At 45.3% G+C, this 27,659-nt stretch overlaps 2 protein-coding genes across 7 annotated transcripts in view; one reads left to right on the top strand and one right to left on the bottom strand.

The window, feature by feature from the left end:
- The window catches only part of TACC1 (transforming acidic coiled-coil containing protein 1), a 103,318-nt gene that overhangs the window by 48,122 nt on the left and 27,537 nt on the right, over positions 1 to 27,659 (bottom strand). For 2 of the 6 annotated variants that reach the window (XM_045535847.1, XM_045535846.1), the window contains exon 1: positions 2,383 to 2,814. The exons of 1 other annotated variant lie outside the window; for it this stretch is intronic. In XM_045535847.1, the coding sequence (XP_045391803.1) occupies positions 2,383 to 2,543 (161 nt within the window). In that variant the 5' untranslated portion in view covers positions 2,544 to 2,814. Of the gene's footprint in view, positions 1 to 1,332; positions 1,449 to 2,382; positions 2,872 to 27,659 lie in introns of those variants that run through there. 3 more of the 6 variants (XM_045535843.1, XM_045535844.1, XM_045535845.1) reach the window with 3 other exon arrangements.
- On the top strand, positions 14,293 to 21,796 carry LOC123626706 (uncharacterized protein C14orf178-like; the record flags this gene model as incomplete). The annotated part of the gene is made up of 2 exons (XM_045535946.1): positions 14,293 to 14,343; positions 21,623 to 21,796. Coding segments are annotated over 2 exons (225 nt in total), but the record flags the coding sequence as incomplete, so codon positions are not given.

Genomic DNA, 27,659 nt, shown 5'->3' on the forward strand with positions numbered 1-27,659 from the left:
TCACCAAGGATTACAGACAACCACCAGGAGCCACAAGAGGCAAGGACGGGTTCTTCCTAGGGCCTTCCAAGGGAGCATGGCCCTGCCGCCACCTTGATTTCAGACTTCTAGGTCTGAATTCAGTTCTCCAGAACTGTGAGAGAATAAATTCAGCTTGCGGTCCTTAGATACGGCCACCCTAGGAAGGTAATACACCCTCCAATGGCTTTCCACCTCACTCAGAAAGCAAATCATAAATCACCATTACAATATTGGGCCTCCTCCCGCTCCCTGCCTACTCACTCCACTCTGGCCACACTGGCTGTCCTCGAACGTGCCATGAGCCCTCCCACCAGAGGGCCTCACCCATGGCAGGCTAGTCGTGCCTCAGACCTTTGCAGATGCCATTCCCTCGGCTGGAAGGGTTCTTTCTTTCCCCAAGAATCTACAAGGCCTGCTCCCTTCATCCCCCTTCAGGTCTTTGCTTGAGTCGCCTTGTCACTAATGCTTCCCTAACTCCCTTCAGCATTCCCTATCCCCACTCCATGTTCCCTGTTCCCCCTTTTCCTGCTTTATTTTTCTCCATAAATCTTAACACAAGTGACATAAATATTTTTGTAACCCTTAAAAAGGTTCATTCATCTCCTTCTCCGTTAGCTCAGTGAGAGCAGGACTTCACTGCTGAATCACACTCTATTTACTGAATAAACAAACGAATTCTACTGGAACAGGTGAAATTTTACTCAGAACTGGCTATGGGACAAAAAAGGTTTCTGCTAATTAAGTGGGACAGCCAAAGAAAGCTTCTGTAGGTGAAGGGCAGGCTCAGGGCTGGGCGAGGACCTGTGACCAGGTTTTCTTAGGCAGACTGAAGGGCCCCCCACCGCCCCTGCGTGGAGGTGCGAGATAAGCAATTCGAAGCAACTTCTTAAGGTTCCGCCCCATCAAAAAAAGGTCAACTCTTACCTATAATTTTTGTCTCCAGCCACACCCTGGTAGAAAGCAACTTAGCCTGAGGAATTTGTGAAGCCAAATGTAAACAGAATCATACCACAGCGCATTATTATACGCATCTTTACTTTCTAGGGGCTGAAGAATGTCTGGTAATGATAATCTCATACTGCAAATGTCAAACTCTACTCAGGGAAGAAAGCCTCTGATCACCACACTCCTTTGAAAAAAACAAAAACACCTTTCAAATAAGCCAGGAGCTTTAAAACAGCTCTTTCTGAGTAAGGAGGCAATCTGGACCCTTTCAAATGGGTCTAAACTGACACCTTTCCCCTCTTCGTTTATTTATATGTTTCAAAACCTTAAAATAAAAGAAGCAGAAAAATGAAAGTTTTTCTTTACCTTGGGTTTTGGCCCCGGGTCCTGCCAATCCTAGTGAGGGATCACAGGATTCCTTGAGAGGCGATCTGATCGGGGTTTCAGCTTCAGGGGTCTCAAAATTACCTTCAGAATCCGAGCTGCCAAAGGGGAAAAATGAGGAATTACCACTTTCAACGGTATTTCTGACACCCTTTCAAATCTATATATCGACAAAGTCCAGCATGTTTGTCTAACTTTACAATCAGCTGAGCCTCAGCACAGATGGGCCTGCAGGAGGCGGAGTTTTAGCAGTGCCCTCCTTAGTTTCCCGGTCTAGCTTCCTATCTCTGAAATCTCCTCCATTCTTTCCAGCTTTTCTCCAGCACCATTTATTTTTGAGGTCATCCTTCCCTCCGATACCGGAAAAATGCACTTTCCCAACAGACTGCTTTTTTCACAAGAAGAGCCCCTTCCCTGAGACTTAAAAATTAATATTGGTCCCACCCCAACATGAAGCCCATTCTAGCGATTCCTTTTTCCTCGGCAGGCCTCTACCTGTTTGGAGCTCACTCGGCCAGAGACTAGGAATGCTGTCACCTGCCTTCCGCAATCACAAGGGTGACAGCTCGGCAGAGACCACCATTTCTCACCAGCTGCCAGGGGCCTGTCATCACGCGACTTCAATGACCGCGGCTGCATTTGTGGGACACAGTGGGGCCCCGGGAAGGCCCTAAGACCCACCGGGTGTGATCAGCGACGCGACCCTCATTTGTGTGTGTGTGTATCGGGGCAGGGGCTGGGAGGTCGAAGCTTACAGAAAGCGACCGAGGCAAATGGGGATGCGGAGAGACTGCAGATTCCGGGTCGGGTTCAGAAAGCTCCCTAGCGAAACGGGGGACGGAAAATACACGGAGGACAGAACATCCTGAACTTTCGAATGCACAGCGGGGACCTGGCCACGGGCGGGGACGCAGCCATTGCCACGGACACGGTTACGCGGGCGGGCGACACACACACGCACACAGAGCGAGCCGCGGATGGATGGATGGTGACGGCAGCGGTCTGCATCTCGCGGGGATGCTGTGTACTTGCCTGAAACTCAAGGATTTGGTCTCGGCTTGCGAGTCCTCCTCCTCGGGGTCGCCCTCGGGCCCAGCGGCCTCGTCCTCCCCGGCGCCCCCGCCGCGCACCGCAGACCACGTCCATTTCGCCCACTGCACGGGGGACAGGATCTGCCAGGGGCTGAACGCCATGAGCGGCTCCCGCGGCTCCAGCTCCTAGGGGCAGGGGCAGGGGAAGAGCCTTTTTCCCTTTCAAAATGGAGGGAACCGGTGACAGGCGCCAGGCAGCGTTTCCAGCCGGGCGCGGATGTGGTTAAACGCGCGCCGTCGGGGGCGCGGGCGGAGCGCTTCCTCTCGCCGGCTGCAGCGCGGCCGCCTCCTCGTCCCCCGCCCCCTACGGCGCGACGCGGCGGCCCGCGCCCGGCTCCCCCGCCACGAAGACGCCTCCCCGGGGCCTCCTCCGGGCCCCGGCCCGCGGCTCCCGGCAGCTCGGCGCGGCGGCTCGCGCTCCGGGCTCTGGCTCGCGCCTCCCGGCCGGCGGGGGCGCATCAGCGGCGCATCAGCGGCGCCGGGGCCGCCCCCCGGACCGTACTACCGCGCGCGGGGGGCGGAGCCTTTGAAGTCCGCGCGCGCCCGGTCCCCCCGCCGCGGCGCCGCGCTGGTCGCGCCCCGGCTGCGGGCAGGGCTGCGGGGCTGGGCGGGCGTCAGGGCCGGAGAAGGTCCATTTTCCGAGTCCGTGCGCTGCGCTTTTCCTCCTGCTTTGTCATTCTTTTACGTTTTTATCTTGCCACTGGGACTGAAGGGCGTTGATGAGATTGGACTGCACGGAAGTTAAGCCCCTCATTCAAAAAACAACAACAACAACTTTGAGGCTGGTGTTTTCCCCTCCCTGATAACGGCAGCGTGGCAGATCCAGCCTGTTCATCTTCATCCCTGTCACTCCCAGCATTTAGAAATCCCTCAGCAGCAGTGCAGGGGGTGGCCAAGGACTGCAATTTAAGATGTTTTGTCCCTCCCTAAACCGTACCCGTGGCCGCCGAAGTGGCCTGGTCTTGGGCTAATGGGCGCTAAAATGGCCCCGTGAAATTACAGCCCGATCGGCTTCTTATTCTCCTTTTTGAGGCTTTCTTTTCATAACTTATAAGTCTTCGATTTCTGACTTCGTTTGCTACTTCCTGTAGTAAGCCAAGAGGCCTGGTGACAGCTTTACGTTTGAAGGCAAAGAGAAATAGTAGTTTTCCTCATTTCCCATTGAAGGATTTCATTTAGGGATTGCTTCTCTCCAAACCAACAGTTCACCCTCTTCCAAGCGAATCAGCTGCCTCAAACACCAGGCTCAACGGATCTCCGTGCCTGGATGAGGTGTTTCTTGTACTATTGTGATTGCGGTGAATCTGTGAGGTGCTGCAAGTTCCCACAGAGCGCAGCTCCCAAATCTGCATGCTGAAACTTGCAAGAAACTGACCCTCTCCTCTGAAAGGGGTTGGCACATACCTTGCAGATGAATCATGACTGTCTTACACATTCGATAATGAAAACAGAAGTAAAAATAACACAAGATAAGACTTGGCTGGTAGTCTTACCATAAGGAAAGGGCAAGAGTCTCTCTAGAAAAAAAGGATTGGGATGTCTGTCGGGATGCTTTAGAATTCAGTCCCGCTTCTTCCCAGAGATAAACACAACTGTTATGAGTGTTCTAGGGACTACAAAAAAGTGAAGTAGGCAGGAGGGCCACATGAAATATGCCACACTATCCAACTGTTTGTGTTTATAGGTTTAAGTTCACCAAGTAAACCTTCAGATTATACAGTCCCCCAGGCTCCTGATTTGACCCAAATGTTCTGTTGCCAGGAAATAATATTACTGCAGTAAATCAGTAACTGGCATCCACTGGGTCCTGTTCATTCTGCCTCCTGAATAGTTCTCTGATCTTTTCATTCCTCTGCATCCCTGTTGTGACTGACTTAGTTCCCACACTCCCCCTTTTTCATAGATACACTGTAAATGACTCCCACCTGCTTCTGTCTCTGAGCACTTTCTCACCTGGGGTCACCCTTGCCTGGCTGATCTGTGATTTCTGCTCTAATTTTGCTGTTCCTTCTCTCCCCTATTCCTGCCCTTTTGAATTCCTAGCATGAAATCAGTAGAGAATTGGTTGTGAACCTTTAATATGCCCAAGAATCATCTAGGAGAGCTTCTTAAAAAAACAAAAACACTAATGCAAACTGCCAGCAGGATATGGAAGTCTGTATGTTTACCCATTGTCCTGGGGAATTGTTATCACAGGATAAATTTGGGAAACAATGTCTAGCTTGAACCAACCAATTGCTGCTTCAGGAACAATGTCCCTTTGCCTGCAGAATTTAGCACATTCCCCAAGGAACCTCTACCCCACCCCACCCTATGCTCCCAGTCCTTGGCTGTCAACATGTTCTTCACTGCCTAGAGCTCAAGTGTCTACTCAGGAAGCAGGCTGATGGGCCCTCCTTTCTATCATGTCTGTACCCTGAACATTCATAGACACTTACTGTGGCCTTAGATGGTTTTGGAAGTGAAAGGGAGCATTCTTAATAGTTATACAGGGACAACAAGGCACAAACCAGGGAAGTCTCAGGAAGACCAGGATGTAAGGTCACTGTATACTTAGCACACTATATATAACATATTTATTTCCACATCTGTCCCACAGGCTTCTAAAGGGCAGGGACCATGTTGTCCCTGCCATTTAGGGACTTTCCCCAGAGATTAGGACAGGGCCACACACTCAATAAATGTGTAAAAACAATAAATAATCTAGTTTACAAATAGTCCTGGTGAGTTTGGCTAGGGTGACAAATTTCTAAAGCCTGATGACTCCTGGAAAAATACAAGTTTCTGAACCAGCAAAGCACAGAATCCAGGACTAGTGACGGCCCCAGTAAGATAAAGCCTGACCTACGTGGCAACTTCTTGAAACTAGGAAAGCAAATGCCATTTCTGAAAGTCACTCCTCTGCAAGTTCTTGAACTTAGTGTGAGCAGCAACAAAGTAGGTAACTACTCCATAGCTTGAACTGATTTTGTTTTCCAGAAGTGCAGTGATGAGGCTGATATATAACTTTTCTTGTAATTCTGGGAAAGAATGGGCAATGTTTGACAACAGATATCCTAACCAAGGTAAACCATAATTTTGCTGCTATGACCTCAGCCTCACCAAGCAGAATGTCTGCAAACATATAACCAAGTAACCAAATGAAACCTATTTGTCTTGGAAATGACCTTAAGCACAGAAAGGGCCCATCTGTTCTCTTCCTTCCTCTGCCTCTTGCCCTTCCCAGAAGCTTTGGATCAATACACCATAAAAGTCAAAAATTTGTTACTGCAGTTGACCCGTGAACAATGCAGGGGTTAGGTGTGCTGACTCTGGCACAGTCAAAAACTGGGTATAACTTTTCACTCTCCCCAAACTTAACTAATATCCTACTATTGACCAGAAGCCTCACCAATAACATGAACAGTCGATTAACCCATATTTTGTATGCTATGCGTATTATACACTGTATTCTTACAATAAAGTAAGCTAGAGAAAAAGAAAATATTAAGAAAATCATCAGGAAGAGAAATCTATTTACTATTCATTAAGTGGAAGTGCATCCTAAATGTCTTCACCCTCAGTCTTCACGTTGAGTGGGCTGGCGAGGAGGAGGAAGAGGAGGGGTTGGTCTTGCTGTCTCAGGGGTGGCAGAGGCAGAAGAGGGGGCGGAGGCGGAAGGGGAGGCAAGAGAGGCAGGCACACTGCTATAATTTTTCTTGAAAAAAATCCACATGTAAGTGGACCCGCACTGTTCAAACCCATGTTGTTCAAGAGTCAACTGTACCTTGCAACACTCCACAAATGGTGGCCAGACCAGGGATACACCTTATGGCTCATCAGTGCTCTGGAGAGGTCTGCAAAATGAGTCTCTCTGATACAAACGAAACAAGCCATATACGTAAGCAAACTCAAACAGGCTGACAAAGACTCTGCTTCACCTGACCCTAGTCAGGCTCCACACCAAGTCCTCTAAGCCTTGACCTTGGGCTTCCCTGTCTGCCCTTGTGAAGTCCAGTTTTATCAAGGATCCTGCCAGGTCAGTTCAGGGAGAGTCCCCCGCCCTCGTTATCACCCTGGCCGGCCTTCAGCAGGAATCCCATCAAGCCCCTTCCCCCAATGCTTCCGCTCAGTGATTTTCTATCCAGGGACCCCCACCCCGATTCTTGGCTATAAATCCCCATCTGTCCTTGTGTTTAGAGTTCAGCCAGATCTCTCTCCACTACTGCAAAATCCCATTTCGGCTGTCTCTTCTTAAATGAAGTCTTCCTTATTTATTAAGTGTCATGAAACATTTTTCTTTAACAAGGCGGACCACTCTCTATTTAGTAGCACAGCTACCCGAGGATGCCTGTGGGCTGTGGCAGGAAGAGAGGGGCAGAGGCAGGCCGGGGCCAGCCGTGAAGGGTCCTGTGCACCTGTGGGAGTGAGACCCTGCTCCCGGGTGGGGGAGCAAACACAAATGCCCACCTAGGTAATGGAAGGGAGTGACAAGCCCTGGGCGGTAGCTGTGTTACCTGGAGGACCCTGCCATGGCTAAGGGACAGTCCTACCCAGTCTCTACTGCCCAGCATTGCCATCCAACAACCTCCCATGCAAAATGGAAATCCTGGATAAGAAATCTTCCAGTATTTTAACTGTTCTTACTAAGTTTAAACCTTCTGTTACTGCAGGGCAAACAGAAGCCCTCTGTGCACCTTCTTAGACCGAGCCCAGGATGGGCAAAGGGAGTCGTCAATTAGTGTCTCTCACTCCACTTGTTCCACAGGCACCAGAACTGTACGCAGGCCATGCACAATGCGAACACCATTACAGTGGAAGGGAGAGAAAACCACTTCTGCTTCTGCTACGGAAACTGCATTTCGGGCAGCCAGTGAGAAGAGCAGGCATCTGTGTATGAGACGGTGCTCAGGGAGTGGGGGAGGGAAGGAAGGAGATAGGGAATCCGAGAGATAAAGAGAGATAAGTAACCACTGATTAAACAGAAAGGCCAGGCCAGCAGGAAAACCTATGTACCTGTATTTTCTAACCTAAGAATCTGATAAGCAAAATATACATCTCATTTACGTAAGATTGAATGTCAGACTGATGATGTCACCAAAATTGCTGGGCAGCTCTGAGGCACTTAGGAGAAGTACAGGCCCGTATGGAATTGAAACAGCACATGGCAGGTAGGTTTAGGCATCTCAGTGGAACTTCAGCAGAACATCTCCCGGCCCCTACCCTGCCTTCTGAGAGCCGTCCTGAGCCCTGGATGAGTTTTCTAAGACATAGTGGGGAATTCCCTGAGTGTGGTTAAAACCTTCAGCCCTTAGCTTTTTTCCCCCTAAATATTTAAATATGGAAGGTCCCTAAGATGTAATAATACAGGGTGTCCCAAAAGTCTCCATACACAGGGAAATTGTAGCTAAATATACCCTTTATTTACAAAATATTCATTACAAAATTTTTCCTTCATATGGAGACTTGGGGACATCCTGTAGTATCCTAAGTCAGGTAAGACACCAGTCTTAACCCTGCAAGATCAGATGTTATCCTAGTTGTCCTGTACCTGTAGGCTATAATCACCTATAGAATTATGATCTTCCCTCCACTTTGGTGACTTAAACACACTAAAGTCAGGGAATTTGTACTACGTATCATACTGAAAATTATATCGTAAACAGAAGCTCCTTTCTGATTTTTTAAAAAAGAAAAGTTAGAGTTATGTCCACAGTTAATACTCTTTCAAAGCTCCGGGAAGATTAACAGGGAACCAGACTGCATCCATTAAAGGCTTGGCAAAGCCCCCTCCTGGGGTCTGCTCAGAGACCCTTGTCCAGGTGCTTTACTCTGGGAACAACTCTTGTCACACCCACCCTCTGATCTATCTCATTCTGTAACACAAAAGTTTGATTTCCCCAGAAAGTATGCCATTCTACCTAGGTAACAGATCAGACCTACAGCAGAACTGCCATATAGCAGAGTTATACTGTGTCAGCTTTCAGATAAGGGGAAAAAATAAATGAATTGTATGATGTTTACACTAAACTAGTGTCATTAAGGAGCCAGTTCTATGAGGTTCTCTCTCATTCTCATGAAATATCGTGACTGTATGTTTATCAACTTTACAAGAAAGTTCACTTTAGTTCTCTAAGTGTAAGAGTATTAAAGAAGCAGTTGTTGAGTGCAAAAGATATCAACAGTTAGGTCAGTCTGTTTATTCTAAGTGAGGAAAATAACATCATCCCTAATTCTTCCCACCAACTACCACTAACCCAAAGTTGAAAACAAGCAAAGCAAAAATAAATACAACGATCTACTTAAAGCATGGACTATCTTTAAATTAGAAACATTCTGTTCAGTAGGTATGTTTGGTCTTTCCTGCTAAACAACACTATTGTAAGTATAGAGCCTGTTAAACAGGAATATCATCTTGGAAGACTACTCTTACTGATTTTGCACATTTTGTGTCCTTCTGCTGAACTCAGATTCCTTTTGAGCAGATTAGGCATTAAAAAAGAGTCCAAGTCCAGGAGCTTTACACTTAGAGCCTCAGACAAGAAAGCCATCTGAATCCTCCTCCACCTTTCTTATAAATTAAAGTTTCTAATCAGGAACATTGCTCCAAATTTGAGATAGCTGCTTTACTTCACTCACCTGGGTTGGAGGGAGGGTGGAATCTAAGGCTTGAGTGAAAGAGGCTGAAGGAATTTAGGAAAGTGAAATAGAATAATATTCCTTCTTCTGCAGCCATTTTAGTCCTTTCTCCTCTACCTCACCTCCAAAATGAAATAAAGTTCCCAAAGATTAGAAGACCATTGATCATATGGCCCAGATTTTCTGAGATTATCCTGATACCAAAAATTCTATTCACTATTCTCATAAATACATTTATGAGCCTTCATGAGACCACATGTCCCCATTTTTGATTTATGAGACATTGTCGCTAGGAAGTTAGAAAGGAACATATTGGGATCGCAGATGGGAAGGGCAGCAGAGATTCACTGGTAGGAGGATGTGGGGAGAAAGGTCCACCAAGAAGAAAGAATAAAACCACAGACAGCTTCCCAAAATAATTGTGCCACCCATGCCACCTTGATCCTTACTCGGATTCCAAGGGATTTCATTACAAGAGCTCATGTGTTTGTGACCAATAATCTTCCTGCATTTCTAACAGATAAAAAGACGGGAAACTAAGAAGCAAATTCCATGACATGATTTGCAGCCTCTTGTAATTTCCGGCTTTTATCTCTTTGTAATAAAAGTTTAACTATTCATATCCTATTTTGGTCCTAAAATTACATGTGAAAATTGAAGGAAAATGGGTCCTTTTATTTCTCTGTTATAGTACAAAGCAGAGAGGGGAAATGTATCCTTTTTATGTGTGCTAATTTTTAAAAATCCACATATTAACAAATCACTCATTTTCTCACTGATAAATATAAGCTAAAAGACTAGCGGACTACATGGAAAGACATAACAGTGTTCCAGGTTGGTAAAACAACATTGTAAAAATGGCAATACTACCCAATTAACTTAGAGGGGTTGATTTGATTTCAGTCAAAATTCCCAGGGGATTTTTCTTAGAATTTGTCAATATTTTTCAAAAGTTTATCTGGAAAAATAAACTGGTGAGCATATTTTAGATTAGAAAAAAAAAAAAACAAGCACCACTAAGAGTTAAGAAGGGGATTAGTCCTACAAGATATTAAGACAAGTTTATGCAGAAATAGGCAGATCTTTATTGTTTCTGTAAAACAGAATAAGAAGCCCAGAAAAGGATCCTACAAGATAGGGGAATTTATTATATAACAAAGAAGATGTCATAATATATAGAGAAAATGAAGATTATTTATAATAATAAATGGCTGGAGAGTAATTGGTTGGCAATGGGGAAAGAAGATCAAGTCAAACCCTTACCTCAGAGCATATACCAAGATAAATTCCAGATGGATTAGCTGGCTAAATAATAAAAATCAAACCATTGGGGAGAAAACAATCTAGAAGCAACAGAATCTGTCAAAGCTCTGTAGGAAGGATGACGGTCCAATCTGGAAGTAATTAATGAAATCACATGCAAAATAAAGAATGCAGATTTGGCTACATTAAAAAAGTAAAGCTTCTAACTGTGAGCCTTCAAATTAAAAGGCAAACAACAGGCTGGGGAAAAACAAAGGTTGTTAGTATTGTTACTACCTAAAGAACTGTGCAAACCAGTAAGATTATTCAAACCCCAACAGAAAAGTGAACAGTTATACCTGCTTACGATGTGTCAGATACTGTGCTAAGCACTTTATGTGAATTATCTCATTTAATTCCCACTCCCTTATCCCCATGTTCTCATGAGGAAAGTATTATTATGGCCCTTTTGTTGTTGTTGTTTAACAGGTTAAACTGGCTACATTTTCCACCTCTAGAGCAGAGGCTGTGGATCTGGGCTTAGCAAGCAAGGGTTTCAGAAGACCCTGATCTCCCTGAAATTACAGGCAGAATACGTGTTTGTGCCCGTTTCCATCCACCTCTCCTCCTCCTCTTCCTCACACACAGTCAAGCTCCACTCCGGGAACAATGTTTCAGGCTGATTGAGATTAATTTTTCAAATCTGAAAGTGGAACAAATAGAAGATTCTTCAGTGACAAGGAAGTCCCGGCCACAGGGGCCCTTACAGGGAAAACCCAGACCTGCCAGAAATTAACATAAGCAGCAGCGAGCTCTGATGACACAGACAGTGCAATGGGGAGCGAGGAGGTGACACTGCTCACCAGGCATGACACTGGTCACTGCTGCAGGCAGGTGTGCTCTTCCCCGAGTGCCCAGGGGGAGCCAGGGGCCTTGGGCAGCCTGTGGGTTTCTTCTGAGGGATCCCCTGGTGACCACGGCGTGAAACCCTCAGTGCAGGGAGGCATTTGCCTGTGAGTCCAGGTACCATCAAAACAGATTTTTGTGGGGACTCCTACTGATACAAATGAGAGTCCTCCAAGGAGCACAAAATAGGGTCGAGCATAAAAGGTGTACTTTCCGTGGGAGATGTAAAAGGGTTAATTTCAGCATCTCTCTCTTTGGGGTGCTCTCGATTTTGGTATACCTCCCTTTAGGGTGGTTTCTTCCAAGAAACTATGTTGTTGAGGCCAAACAGACCACTGGGGAGCCTCTCCCCATCTGGGAAAAAGTAGGAACTTTGGTGGGGTTTAGTGGGGAAAGGAGGCATGGGACAGCTTGTCAAGGCCTGATTTTGTGAAGCAGGAAGCTTAAGAATTTGGGGAGCCCTAAGAAAAATGCAAAAGGATCCATGAACACAGTGCTAGAGCCACACCAGAGACGCGGAAGGGGCCCTAGCAAGTAAGGGGCCGAAGTTTAAGCTTTAACTTCATGGTAAATTAATTCATCTCTGCCCAGAAGGCAAAAGAGATCCTTGGGGCTCAGGAGTGGCCTAACTGGCTTCAACCTGGCAAGTGAAAATACTGATTTATGGAGGTAGGGGGGTCACACTGACCTCTGTCTGCTTAAAGGAAACAAAAAAAATTGACTGTTGGAAACTTGATAAAACTGTCAAAAGATATCTCCCACACAGATTGTGAAACAGAACTCATGGCTCTATTCCTTCTGTACCAGTTGTAAACACACACACACACACACAATTTAAATTAAGATAAAAAAGAAAAACCACACTGTTTCTTCAGCGTTGTGTGCCTTAAGCACCATTACCCTTTGAATTTCCACAAGATACTATAGTAGAGTCTAATTCCCACCACCCCACCCCCCAGCATCCATTATTTCCTTATTTCTTCTGGAAAAGACCCTCTGAGTTTTCAATGGGAACATGGCCACCCAGCTAGAGCACACATTTTTTCCTGGCCTTCTTAGCAGCTGGTGTGGCCTTGGGTCTCAGGTCTGCAAAGGGTAAGTGCAAATTTGGGGCAATGTCTTTTTTTTTTTTTTTTTTTTCTGAGACAGAGTCTCCTCCGTTGCTCTGTTGCCTGGGCTAGAGTGCCAAGGAGTCAGCCTGGCTCACAGCAACCTCCAACTCCTGGGCTCAAACAATCCTCCTGCCTCAACCTCCCAAGTAGCTGGGACTACAGGTGCATGCCACCACGCTCGGCTAATTTTTTTCTCTTTTCAGTCACCAGACTAATTTTTTCTATTTTTAGCAGAGATGGGATCTCTCTCTTGCTCAGGCTGGTCTTCAACTCCTGGGCTCAAGCAATCCTCCTGCCCCATCTTCCCAGAGTGCTAGGATTACAAGCTTGAGCCACTGCGCCCAGCCTGGGGCAACGTCTTTGAAAAGAAAACTGCATGTCCTACATCTCCTGCCTGAAGTTGAGCCAGCTTCTGTGGTATGGAGGACAGGGACACTTGGGACAGCGTGGAGCAATAGGACAAGCCAGGCTGACCTGCGGAGCAGAGCAACCGCTGCCCTAGACCAATAGCTGCCTAAGGACTGTTCTACACGAGGGAAGTAAAAGTCTATCTTCTTCGCACTACTGTGTCACGAGATATTTTCGTCATAGCAGCCTTGCCTCGCCCCTAACAGTACAACCTCCTCTGGGGCATTTCAGCATCTCAGCTCCTTTAGATGAAGGTACAGGAAGAACCTGCCTTAAATTTCAGTCCACATGATTGTGAACAGGATTATATTAAGGTCCCTTCAAAAATTCATTTTATACAGGTTGAGCATCCCTTGATCTGAAAATCTGAAATCTGAAATGCTCCAAAATCTGAAACTTTTTGAGCACCAACATGACACCACAGTGGAAAATTCCACACCTGACCTCATTTGACAAGTCACAGTCAAAATGCAGTCAAAACTTTGTTTCATGCACCCAAATTATTTAAAATATTATATAAAATTATCTTCAGGCTATGTCTAATGAATTTCATGTTTAGGCTTGCGTCCTATCCCCAAGATATCTTATTATATTAAAAAAAAGCAAGTATTCCAAAATCCGAAAAAATCCTGAAATCTGAAACACTCCTGGTTCCAAGCATTTTGGATAAGGGATACTCAACCTGTATCTCAGTGGTGTCTTGATCCTCAGAACAGATATTTCCCGGCCATGAGACTCACATCTGCCATGTGGATGATGTTCTAATTATCCTAAAAACAGGACCACCCTTCCCTCTGCTGTAATGACTTGGGTGATGACCCTGCCTCTCTGGAAATCAGACAATTGCTTCTTTATTTTATTGTGTTTTGTTTTGTGTTTTAGAGACAGGGTCTTGCTCTGTCACCCAGGCTGGAGTGCAGTGGCGCGATCATAGCCCACTACAGCCTCGAACTCTGGACTGAAGCGATCCTCCTGCCTCAGCCTCCCAAAGTGCTGGGATTACAGGTGGGAACCACTGCGCCTGGCCACAGTTGCATCTTTAAAGATGACTGGGGTGTGGGCAGAAAGGCTGCAGAGTAGAGGGAGGCAACATTTAGGTTCCTACAAAGGCCAAGTCTTCCAGGTAGAATGTATTTAGATATAGTGTGAAGAATATTATCTTCTTTGGGGAGATTTCTCTGTTATGACTTTACAAATCCAGAAATAGTATATAATACATGAGTATGTGTCCAGTTCTAGGGATAAAATAATAACTGACCCAAATTCTATAAATGAACTAACATTGCTCTTTGGCTTTAAAATGTTATAACTGGTATTAGTGATGATTTCTAGCACTCACCCACAAAATATTTTTTAGAAACTGTTTTCTTATGGATTCATAATTAGTCAAGTTATTTTGTTGTATTATCTTACAGAACCATCGTAAACAAGAACAAGATTAGCCTTACTGGTCTTCCATGTACCTCATTATGTATGATATAGTCTTTTTTTTTTTTTTTTTTTGAGACAGAGTCTCGCTTTGTTGCCCAGGCTAGAGTGAATGCTGTGGCATCAGCCTAGCTCACAGCAACCTCAAACTCCTGGGCTTAAGCGATCCTACGGCTTCAGCCTCCCAAGTAGCTGGCACTACAGGCATGCACCACCATGCCCAGCTAATTTTTTCTATATATATTTTTAGTTGGCCAGATAATTTCTTTCTATTTTTAGTAGAGACGGGGGTCTCGCTCTTGCTCAGGCTGGTCTCGAACTCCTGACCTCGAGTGATCCACCCCGCCTCGGCCTCCCAGAGTGCTAGGATTACAGGCATGAGCCACCGCCCCCGGCCCCTGATATAGTCTTATTACATGAATTTCCTATTTCCTTTGGTCAGGGCATAGATAGCTACTGAGTAGAATATATTTGCTTTAAATTATTTTCTGAACATATGATAAATCACTGCTACAGACTGAATGTTTATATCCCCCCAAATTCATATGTCAAAATCTAATCTCCAATGCAAGAGTATTAGAAGGTGGGGCCTTTGGGAGGTGATTAGGTGAGGAGGCCTTTGGGCCTTTGGGGGGTGATTAGGCTCTGCATGGGACTAGTGCCCTTACAAAAGGGACCCCAGAGAGCTCCCTCCACCATGTGAGGACACAGGAGAATACGGCTGTCTGTGAACCGGCAAAGTCAGCCTTCACCAGACACCAAATATGCTGGAGTCTTAATCTTGGACCCTGCATCCTCCAGAACTGCAAGAAATAAATTTCTGTTGTTTATAAGCCACCCATCTATGGTATTCTGTTATAGCAGCTCAAACAGACTAAGACAGTCACTGACTCCTAACCTAAGTGTCCATCTCAGATCTCAAAGAACCACAGGAATTTTTAGCTGGAAAGGACCTTTGCCGAAGATCACTGTGTCCAATATCCTCATTTTCAGATGAGTCCCAGAAACAGTAAGGATTGCCCAAGTGTTACTCAGGCACCAAAGCTGGCAGTACTAGGATTCATACCTCTTGGGAGGAAGGTAATGCGGGACTTTCTCCCCTACCCTAAAGGATATGCACACTTGGTATGTGTAATAGAGATATGACTGCCCCCCCCAAATTCATCTTACTTTAAAAGGCAACATGAATTATTTTATAAAACAGATAATTCTTTTGCATACAAATAATGTTATGCACTGTTTTAAAAGTGTTTTTAAATACCTTTATTGTTTAAGGCAAAATAATACATCTGTACATTCATTCATCATTCTACAAATTTCACAAATGACCAAGCTTGGCCAGCTTCTGTGAAACACTGTGTTGAACAAAACAGACCCTGGTTCCTGCCCCCTCATGGAGGCTGCAGAGAAAACAGCCTCCTGGAGACCCCAGGAGGGAAGGCCCCTCTGCTCCCCAGCAAGCGCAGCTAAAGCCAAGTCGTGAGAGGGAGGAGTGAGGTGCTCAGGCTGATGAAGTCAGAAGGTCAGTAGAGCCTAGTGGACCGGGTTTAGGATGACTGTCTTAGAAAAAGTGAAATTTTGACAACACAGAAAAGTTTGATGAAGAATGGAAAACTTACCCATAGTCTTGCTGTTGCTAAATAGCCACTGTTAAAATGTTGATGAGCAATATCCCTATTTTATATTTTTCAAAGCATTTTTTTACATCTAGAATCAAATTGCCTGTATTTTTCTACTTATAATCTGTCTTTCCCTAGTAAAATAAAAAGCACCTTATCTACCTTGGCTGTCTGCTCAATAATATGTGAGGACAATGATTAAACAAAATATTGCAAATCAGTCTCTTACATCTACACAAGCATGTACTTATGTGGATGGACGGAAGAATGGATAGATGGGTGGATAGATATTTTACACAAACAGGATGTAAATATACGTATCATCCTCTGCTAGAGGTGAGTACTTACTCACACTCCTCCAGTTTTCATTATAACATTCTCCTCTCCAGAGGAGGAAGAGGGAACCAGGATGTGTAGCCAAGACCCTCTCTGACCCTCAATGGTATCAGCCTCCTTGCAGAGACCAAGTGTTCTGACCTCCTTCTTTTAGCTGCATAACACGCCTTTGTGTCTCGGTGCATAATTTGACCGACCTGCTCCCCACGAGGGACATTTAACGGGTTCACTGTTTCTCACCATAAATGCAATGGTGACGAACAACCCCATGCACATGCATCCTTCCACACATGATTTCTTACAGTAAAATCCTAGAAGTGGGATTTTAGTGTCAAAAGCACATTTTGTATTTTGATAAATACAGCCAAACTGCCCTCCAGCAAGGTCATACTAATTCACATTTTTAATGAGATAGCCTTTTCTCTAAACCTTAATCAATACCAAGTTCAATCAATGTTTTAAAACTTTGCCTAATGGGTGGAAATGATAAGCCAGCACTAATGATTTTTGGTTTAATTTGAACACATGGATTATTTATGAAGTCTGAACATCTTTTAATGCATTTATTGAACCCTTGCCTGACTTCCTTCCTTCTTTCCTTCCTTTCTTCCTTTCCTTCCTTCTTTTTTTGTAAATGGAGTATTTAAGCCCTTTACCTTAAATCAGTAATATCAAATGTGTGGTCCCGGGAACAGCAGCATCAGTATCATCTAGGAACACATAAGAAATGCAAATTCTTTTTTTTTGTAGAGACAGGGTCTCACTATGTTGCCCCGGTTGGTCTCAAACACCTGGCCTCAAGCTCTCCTCCCACCTCAGCCTCCCAAAGTGCTAGGATGACAGTGAGCCACTATGCCCGGCAAAAATGCAAATTCTGAACCTCACCTCTGTTGAATCAGAAACCTGGGGTGGGCCCAGCCATCGGTGTTACAACAGGCCCTCCTGGCGGTGCCCACGCACATGGAAGTGCCTTAAATCACTGATTTTTTCCAGTCACCTTGGAGACCCTCACTTCCTATACAGGAAATGTGTCTCTACCACCCAATTTGGAGATAAAAAGCTTTCTGATGAGTAGCAAGTTCAATATTTCCTCCTCAAGATGGCATTCACAGACTGAGTATCATTTATTATTTCCTTTCATCCACGATATTCTGTTTTTTTTTTTTTTTTTTTTGAGACAGAGTGTCACTCTGTTGCCCAGGCTAGAGTGAGTGCCGTGGCGTCAGCCTAGCTCACAGCAACCTCAGACTCCTGAGCTTAAGCAATCCTTCTGCCTCAGCCTCCCGAGTTGCTGGGACTACAGGCATGCGCCATCATGCCCAGCTAATTTTTTTCTATATATATATTTTTAGCTGTCCATATAGTTTCCCTCTATTTTTTTAGTAGAGACGGGGTCTCGCTCTTGCTCAGGCTGGTCTCGAACTCCTGAGCTCACACAATCCGCCCGCCTCGGCCTCCCAAGTGCTAGGATTACAGGCTTGAGCCACCGTGCCCGGCCATCCACGGTATTCTGAATCACCTCAACAAAACTCTCCAGTCCATGGTGTCGCCGGCACCACACTCCTAACAGCCAAATCACAGCTGTGAGTGGGATTTCCCATTCGTGTCTGCCCCACACCACTCCCTCATCTTAGGCCCACGATCCGTATGTCCTTCGGACCTCTAGGGGCGTGTGGTTTGGAGATCCTGGTGCCATCCCCCACTCCCAATGCAGGGGTGGGAAAGCGACTCGGGCCTGACTGACAGCATCTCCCCCTCTCCCCTTTCCAGCATAACACTTGGTCCAGCCAAGGGCACAAGGCACAAGCCCATCCAATTTATGTCTCCCGACAACCTCGCCCAAGTTTTTCCACCACTGCCCCTCCCGTTTCTTATATCACATCTGGGGCCCTATGGCAGGATTCTAAAGAAAGTCTAACATCCCCCACGGGAGAGCCCTGCCCACCCGAGCCACTGGCGGGGGAAATGGCGTCTACCATGGTAACCGCGGTGGGTCCAGCAGGAATCCCAGGGGACGGGGCTGAGTCTGTTTTAATGTTATCAGTGCCCAGTGTAGGCAGAAACGTGGCTCCGCACTGGGGTTAGCCAACATGATGGGCACTTTGATTAGTCACCAGCCTCCTGGCTCAATAATCCCTGCATTCAAGATGCTCTGCAAGCCGCAAGCTGACAACTGGTAGGGACATTTCCCAGGCTGGCGAGTGCCAGGAAGGGATACACACCGAGATCATGTGGCAACATTCTTCGGCCTCATTCCACAGCCCCTGGTACATCTGTTTGGCAAAAGCTGCCTCAGACGGTGCCAGGATTCACTCCTCCTCGCCAGCACCACCAAGGGGCCAAACCTGAAGAATTCCCCTAATTCTCAGAGACACTAAAGTGACTCCTTGAGCTGGAGTCTTTCTTTTCTCCCTTTAGATGATTATTTTTCCTCCCGTAAGGTATTTAGAATCATTTTATCTTCGGCCAGGCACACTTTAACTCAAGCCAGTCATTCAAAAACACCCGTGGAGCGGCTGTCGGGACGGGCAGGCACACCAGGCGACTGCTCTTCCTCTGGGGTGCGACACACCGACAGGCGCGTCCCGACAGCGTCACGCAAGGAACTGATCCGTTTCACATATCTCGCGCCTCTGAAAGTGGAAGAAAGCTCAACTGTGACCAAAAAAGGAAGCAACATGATTCAGCTTCCATAGAGGGCTTTCTCGAACGTGTGAGGGGGGAAGCCGGTGACAGGGGAGGGAGGGAGGGAGGGAGGCCCGCGGTGGAGACGCTGCAGACTGCGGGAGAAGTGGGGTGCAGTGGGGGAGAGAAGCGGGGCGGAACCCACGCTCACCTCCGACCGTGATCGTGGTCGAAGGCAGGACAGCCACTGCCAGAAGGGAGGTATCCTGATGCCACTGAACAACACAGCATCAAAAACCCTTTCTGCTCTGCAAGGAACGTGGGAAAGCCTGGGTTTGAGCTGTCAGCTGAGTGTACACACAGCAGGAGACAGCCCTGGGTAGCTCGGGGGCTCTGTAGGGGAGGCCACAGCGTGACACGGCCACGTGCCACGGGGCACCTTTGTGAGGACGGTGTGTGGGAAGGTCGGGGCTGGCAGTACAGGGTGCGTGACATACACACGCGCACACACACACGCACACACACAGTCTCACATACACACGGTCACACACACATCACATGAACCACCCACAGGATCACGTTCTCTCACACACACACCCACACACCACACACAAATGCCCGCATACACCGCCCTCCATGCATACAACACACAGACATACACAGCCACACACACACACACACCACGCAAATGCCCGCATACACCGCCCTCCATGCATACACCACACACACACACACACACACACACACACACACACTCCTCAAGCACTTCAGTCCCAGCACAGGACTTCGTCCTCAGCCCCGATGACCATTCATACAAGGGTATGGAGTCAAACAATACAAATAATTATAATTAAGGGTATAAAAGCAACTGTTATTTAGAAGAAAAAAGACCATCAGCTGGGAAAGGACTGCCCAGTAAAAAACACACAGAGAAATGAGAATTGTAGGCCGAGGGCAGCCAAGACTGAGAGAGAAGATGCCGGAAGGGCCAGGGAAACGAGAGCTGGCCTGTCGGGGGTCCCCGAGCCGGGGGCACCCACTCCCAGTCAGTGCTGGCCTCCTGCTGGGCTCTCTCGCTGCATAAATCCGTACAGATTTGCCAGCCAGGAGCTTTGGGAGGGTACCAGAAAGTTCTGTCACGCATTCAATCAACAAACTTTTGTGAAAAATTCTTCAAAATTTTTATTTTCTATAAATACAAAAAGGCACAACGAGCCCCCTCTGCCACCAACACAGGGTGTTCACACTGCAATTCGACCCGTGGAAACCAACGAGCAAGCATGGGACGACACGGAGGAGAAGGGAGGAGAAGGGAGGAGAAGAAGGGAGGAGAAGAAGGGAGGAGAAGGGAGGAGAAGGGAGGAGAAGGGAGGAGAAGGGAGGCTTCCATCTTCTCAGAAGCCGCCAAACAGTATCCTCCGAATCATGCGCTTTGGAGCGAAAAGAAACGCGCCCCTGAGGGGTGGGGTCCCAGCCAGCAGAAGGAAACGAAGTGTCACAAAACTCAATCTTGTCCTCCCTGTTCCCTAATCTATTTTCTTTTCTCCTACACGTACTACGAATCAGTATCCAGGGGGTCCTCATGTTATCCCACCAGCAAAGGCGCGGGATGAAGGAAGGGCTTGCTCACCCCTCGGGCCAACCCAGGCCCCAAACTAAGTGGGTGGCGGACGGCGCCCCCTGGTGGTGGGACTGGGGACAGGGCCTGCTCCCCGGCAGGAAGCAGGAAGGCTACGAAACCCGGTGAAAGAGACCCACCCCAGACTACGCCATCGCTGTCTCTCTTCCTCCCCATCACTGCCAGCCACTCCTGACATTTGGGCACATCTCTTAGTTCTAATCCCGTCCTCAAGAGAAGCTGCCAAGCTCCACTTTGGGTACCAGCTGTAAAGGTGGGCCATGTTATTCAGGACTTGATCTGTGTCCCCAGATGGCATAGTTACGGCCCTCTAGACATGTATTAGGAACCGTGGCTTCAAACACACCTGTCCAGAAGTACCACAGCCTGAATATCATTTAGTCAACAAAGGGTTCCAGAGCCTTCCGAGGCCAATGGACCTGCAGGTTTGCAAAGGCAAAGGAAATGTCAGTCATCTTTCCACCTTCATGTCTTGCCCGAGCCTTCCTGGTTTTGTTTTCTCAAACCCCTATTTAAGAGCAATTTTGATGTAGCCATAGAAACATAACATTTTGCAGTTGTTAGGAAAGTAGGACTCACAGACAAAAATACTTCAGCAAAGAAACCCGGGAGAGGCATTCTGTCTGCTCTGTGTAAATGCAATACAGCGTGTGAGTGTTTGTCTACAGAAGGGGCTGGACAATGTTTTCTCAAACATTTACTTCCCTGAACTATGTTATCAGTAGGGAATAAGCCATAAAACTCACTTTCTAGCAGATAAACAGAAGCTGCCACTGGTTAATGAGTCACCTGGCTGGCATACCCACCCTGGAAATGACTAGAAATGTTGTCTCCTCTGCTTCAGCTAGGTTCAGCAGAACTGAATCCCAGCTCCCCCATTTCCTAGCTCTTTGGCCTTAGTTTCTCAATTTTTCCAGGACTGTTTCTTAATCTGTAAAATGGGGATAATAATATCTACTTCACAGGGTCCACGAAAGCATTAAATGAGATAATGGATAGATTTCAGGGTCGCTGACACTCCTAACTTTTATATGTTGTGTATATTTGTATTTTCTTTTCTTTACATTTTTTTATTTTAACAAACAGGGTGCCAATCTGTTTTCCATACTGGAGTGCAGTGGCCCAATCATAGCTCACTGTAACACTGAATTCCTGGGCTCAAGTGATCCTCCTGCCTCAACCTCCTTAGTAGCTAGGACTGTAAGTGCACGCCACCATGCCTGGCTAATTTTTTCCATGTTTTCCTAGAGACGAGAGTCTTGCTATGTTGCCCAGGCTGGTCTTAAACTCTTGGCCTCAAGCAATCCTCCTGCCTTGGCCTCCCAAAGTGCTGGGATCACAGGTGTGAGCCACCACGACCAGCTGTATGTGTACTTTCATGTGGTCCAGAAACATTTTATCATATTATCAAGGGATCTGTGACCCAAATAAGTTTTTTAGAGCTATTGCTCTAAAGCAAAGTGTCTTTGCAAGATTCCTGGGAGCTCTCATCCTTCCCGGTGACAACCATCCTTACTTGCTGTCAGGCTTTTATGAGGACATGCAATCTGAGACAGATATATGGGTTTTCTTAGAAACAGAACTATCCTGCTTTCAGAAAATGGATATGACTCTAAAGTTTCTATGTATGATAACACTCCCAAATTTAAGAAAGCTAAATATAATTTCTTTTGCCTAGAATTGTTACTAATAACATTTGCAAAGACGTACCATAAGACTGATGAAGGTAAAATTGTACTATGTACAAGCAAAAAAAAATTACATCCAAAGTATCCTTAACAGTAAGACTTCTGAGAATGCAGAAACATCAAAGTGAGCTATTCTGGTGGTTAACAACTCTCCAAGGTTACCAAGCCTCCACAGGTAAAAGAGTTGGAAGATAAAGGAAGAGTAGAGAACAGTGGTTTATCATTTGCCATCCCTTATATTAAATCTGCTAGTATTTTATATCATATTATCTCAAAAAATAAAGTCTGTCCCTGAAAACTGTAAGCCTGACAGAGCATGCAGATGACCCGAAAGCATCTGAAGGTGCCACCATTTTGGCAGAGGAAGTGAAACTGCTTAAAATATAACCTTAAGATCGATGGTAAATTGATCAGGACAGTAAAAAAATCTATGAGAAAAGCTCAGTTATGAATGTCCTTTTTTTCCAACCTCCACACAACCCCTCCATTCACAAGGTCACCTCCTCTTGTCTGACCTTCTGGCATATGTCCTTCCCCAATATTACAAACAAATATTCAGATTTTTATACATTTATAAATGCTTTTCTCTGCTCATGTAAATTCCCACATACATAATAAATAACATTCATGGTGTCTGATCAGAAGGCAGTCAATTAATGTGTTGAATAAATGAGAATGAAATGAAAAAGATTAACATGTTCAATGAATGAGAATAAAGAGAAAAATGGCCCAGGGTTAAACAGAAGGAAAGAGAGGTTATAATACTGAATTTTTTAAATTGTGGGATGAGAAAGGATTATTTAGTACTTAATCCTATTACTGGAGTAACTGGATAGCCATTTTGAAAAAAAAAAATAATGTTAGAACCTCACTAGTGATTCTAGAAATTTCAGATAGACTAAATGGATTATTATAAAGACAAGGAAGTCATAAAACAACTACAACAAAAAAGTTCTCTCATCTTGGGATAGGGAAGAGCATAAAAGCCAAAGAAGAAATCCTAAAGTAAAACATGTCAGGTTTATTTATATTAAAAATGGACATGATTACTAGTGTTTTTTTGTTTTGTTTTTGGTTTTTTTGGAGACAGAATCTCACTCTGTCACCCAGGCTAGAGTGCAGTGGCATCATAGTAGCTCACAGCAACCTCAAACTCTTGGGCTCAAGTGGTCCTCCTGGCTCAGCCTTCCAAGTACTTGGGACTACAGGAGTGTGCCACGATGCCTGGCTAATTTTTCTATTTTTAGTAGAGACGGGGTCTTGCTCTTGCTCAGGCTGGTCTCAAACTCCTGGCCTCAAGCAAGTTGACTGCTAGGCCTCCCAGAGTGCTAGAATTATAGGTGTGAGCCACCATGCCTGGTCTATGACTACTAAATTTTTATGTGGTATTCTGGATGGGAATCTTGGAACAGAAAAAGGACATCAGGCAAAAACTAAGGAAACCTTAATAAAGTATGGACTTTAGTTAATAATAATATACGAACATTGATTGTTGAGTTGGAGAATAGAAAAACCAGTTTGTGTCTTTTACACAGAACAGTATTCTGGATTTCCTAAATTTTCAGATAATCTTTTTTAAAATGCGCTTTCTGAATATAAAAGGAATATGTGTTTGTCGTAGAAAATCTGGAAAATCAAAAAACCAAAATGTTTATACATGCTACTGAATTACTAATAAACAAAAATTAAGTTAAAGTGTTAAAAATGGAAAATCAAGCCCCCCATTAGGCAGCCCAGGTGAGCAGTGAGGTGCTGGGGAAAATCACAGCTGTGGTTTCAGGTACCCCTGTCTTTAGGTTGAGCCCATCTTGAGAAAACTTCTCCCCAGTTCAGTCCAGGGCTGCCACCAGGACTTGGCCGACCCCTCAGCTGGAGACCCCCAGCCCCCATCTGTGGCTCCTGAAATTCTGTCTGCCCTCCCACTCGGCACCTGCCAGCCCTCACCCTCCTCACCAGACCCCTCTTCCCAGGCCCCCAGGCCCACTCCACCTCCACCCGCCCCACACGACAGGCCTGCACGTGCTCCCCTTTCACTGAAAAAGCCTCTGCCTGACTTCCATCACCCGGCAACTCACTGGCTGTCTCCTGCAAGGGTCAGTTTCTTTCTGGGAACTGCGAGAGATCATCTCATCTCTCAACCTCTGACCCCCACAGCGATGCTCAGCCTCCTGCCTGCCTCTCAGGGGCCTGTGCTGTGGTCCTCTTTGGATTCAGCAAATACCTTGGGGCGAAAAGTCTGGCTGGAGTAGGGAGGAGCGGAGGGCAGAGAGTGAGAATTTTGGGGGCAGCACACCACCACCCCAAGGCAGGCTAGCATTCTCTCAGGCAAGGCGGCTGACTGTTCCCAGCCAAGGAGAAAATGCAGGGGTGGGGGGGGATATCAAAAACAGAAAAAAAGAAAAATCCTCAAGAGACTCCAAACAGCCAAATGATCTTGAAAAAGAACAAAGGTGAAAGACTCATCCTTCCTGATCTCAAAACTTACTATAAAATTACAGTCATCAAAAGCATGGTACTGGCATAGGATAGAAATATAAACCAATGGAACAGAATAGAGAGCCCAGAAATAAATCCTCATATACGTGGTCAGTTGATTTTCAACAAGCATGCCAAGATCATTCAATGGGGAAATGATAACTTTTCAACAAATGGTGGTGGAAAAACTAGATCCACACGCAGAAGAATGAAGTTGGACCCTTATCTTATGCCCTACACAAAACTCAAAATGGATCAAAGACCTAAACCTAGGAGCTAAAACTATAAAACTTTTAAAGTAAGACATAGGGGGAAATCTTCATGACAGTGGATTTGGAAATGATTTCTTAGGTATCATACCAAAAGCACAGGCAACAAAAGTAAAAATAGGTAAATTGGATTGCATCAAAACTCAAAAATGTTGTACCTCAAAGGACACTATCAAACAGTAAATAGGTAACCCACAGAATGGAAAAATATTATTTGCAAACCACATATTTGATAAGGAATTAATATACACAATAGAATAATACACAATATGTAAGGAACTACAACTCAACAACAACAAAAACAACATAATTCAAAACTGGTCAAAGCACTTAATAGATATCCAAAGAAGATACACAAATCGCCAATAAGCACAAATACTAATCATTAGGAAAATGCAAATCAAAACTGAGACACCACTTCACACCCATTGGGATGGTAATTTAAAAACAACAACAGAAAATAACAAGTGTGGGTGAGGATGTGGGGAAATTGGAACCCACATGCATTGTTTGTGACAATGAAAAATGAATGGTACAGCCACTGTGAAAAAGTTGTTTTTATTTTTGCTTTTTTAAAGACAGGGACTTGCTCTGTCGCTTAGGCTGGAGTGCAGTGTGCACGATCATAGGTCACTGTAACCGTCAATTCCTGGGCTCCAGCGATCCTCCTGCCTCAGCCTCCCAAGTAGGTGGGACTCCAGGCATGTGCCCCCATGCACGGCTAATTTTTTCTATTTTTTTGTAGAGACAGGGGTCTTGATCTTGCTCAGGCTGGTCTCGAACTCCTGACCTCAAGTGATCCTCCCACTTGGCCTCCCAAAGTGCTGCGATTACTGGCATGAGCCACCATGTCCTGCCAAAAAACAGTTTTGTGGTTCTTCAAAAGTTAAACGGAAAGTTACTATACTCAAAAGAACTGAAAGCAGAGACTCACAGATACTTGTATACCAACATTCAAAGCAGAATTATTCACGATAGCCAAAAAGTGGAGGCAACTCAAGTGTCTTTTCACAGATGAATGAATAAACAGAATGTGGTATATATATATATATACATACACACACACACACACACACACACACACAATGGAATACTATTCAGCCACGAAGAGGAATGAAATTCTAATAATGCTACAACAGGGATCAGCCTTGAAAACAACATGCTAAGCAAAGTAAGTCAGATGCAAAAGGACAAATACTGTATGATTACAGTTATATTAATAGAAGGGACCTAGAATAGATAAATAGAGACAGAAAGTAGAATAAAGGTTAGGGAATAGGAGCCTGGGTAGTTGTTGTTCAGCAACTACAGAATTTCTGTTTGGGATAATGAACAAGTTCTGGCAATGGATATTGGTGATGGTTGTACAATGTACTTAATGCCACTAAATTGTACACTTTAAAGTAGCTAAAATGGTGAGCTTTATGTTATATGTATTTCACTGTAGTAAAAAAATTACAAAAAAAAAAAAAAAAAAACCCAAAAAGTACCCCACAATAGCCAAAATGAGCTTCCTCAGAAGGTGGACCTCCCTGTTCCATGGCCTTGCAGATGGCATCCACTCATTTCCTCACCTTGGGTTAAGGAGTTCATGCACCCTCCAGCCCCCTCTGGCTACTAACCAACTTAGATTCAGATAATCCACTTCCTTAGCTCAGAATACCAGCAGCTGCGCCCTTTTTTCCTTTCTCTTCTTAACTTTTAATACTTGAACCATGTACCAGCTGGGAGAAGCTGGGGTGTAGTTGGCCACTACAGCTAAAATAGGGAAGAAATTGTGAAGCAAAACTATACGTGAACTCCCTCAGAGTAGGATTCTTCTCTTTTTTCTTTTCTTTTTTTTTTGTGGGGTGGGGGGAGGACAGAGTCTCACTCTGTTGCCCGGGCTAGAGTACCGTGACATCAGCCTTGCTCACAGCAACCTCAAACTCCTGGGCTCAAGCGATCCTCCTGCATCAGCCTCCCGAGTAGCTGGGACTACAGGCATGTGCACCATGCCTGGCTAATTTTTTCTAGTTCAACTGCTTGGCTAGTTTCTTTCTACTTTTTAGTAGAGACGGGGTCTTGCAGAGGCTGGTCTCAAACTCCTGACCTCAAGCCATCCTCCTGCCTCAGCCTCCCTGAGTGCTAGGATTACAGGTGTGAGCCACCACGGCTGGCCCAGAGTAGCATTCTTGATAAGAGTATCTACCTCACTTTTTAATGATTTGCAGAGGATTTTTCTTCTCTTATTGACTCTTTTTACTGTTTCAACTACCTTCACTACCTAGAAGTTGTGATATCTAAACTCAACATATACATACAAATAATTCCATTGTCATGCAATTCAAACCATTTCCTTTTGGGCTGGCTTCACTGCAGATGGAGCCAGCCAACTTTTCCTAAAAATTATATATTGCCACATCTCTTGGGCCCCTTCTCCAGTTAAATACTATAATTCTTTTAACTTTTCATAACATAGCTGGTTTTTCTGGGTCTTTTCCACAAACTTTCTCTAAATCTCTCTCTTAATTGTACACTAAAACATTTTACATGGACATTAAAAAAACTTCTATAGCAAAGGGAAACAAACATGTTTTTAATGACAATAAAAACGGTGTGGTGACATATAGGAACAACATTTATCAGGTAGCAGATGGGAGGGGGGAGGCGATGGGCATATACACACATAATGGGTGCAGTGCGCACTGTCTGGGGGATGGACACACTTGAAGCTCTGATTGGGGCGGGGGGCAAGGGCAATATATGTAACCTAAACTTTTGAACCCCCATAATATGCCGAAATAAAAAAAATTAAAGATATAATAATTTCCAAGATTTTGCAAAAACGGTAAATGTAGTTCATAAACTACT

This window comes from Lemur catta, chromosome 22 (genome assembly GCF_020740605.2).
Source record: "Lemur catta isolate mLemCat1 chromosome 22, mLemCat1.pri, whole genome shotgun sequence".
NCBI classification, from domain to species: domain Eukaryota; kingdom Metazoa; phylum Chordata; class Mammalia; order Primates; family Lemuridae; genus Lemur; species Lemur catta.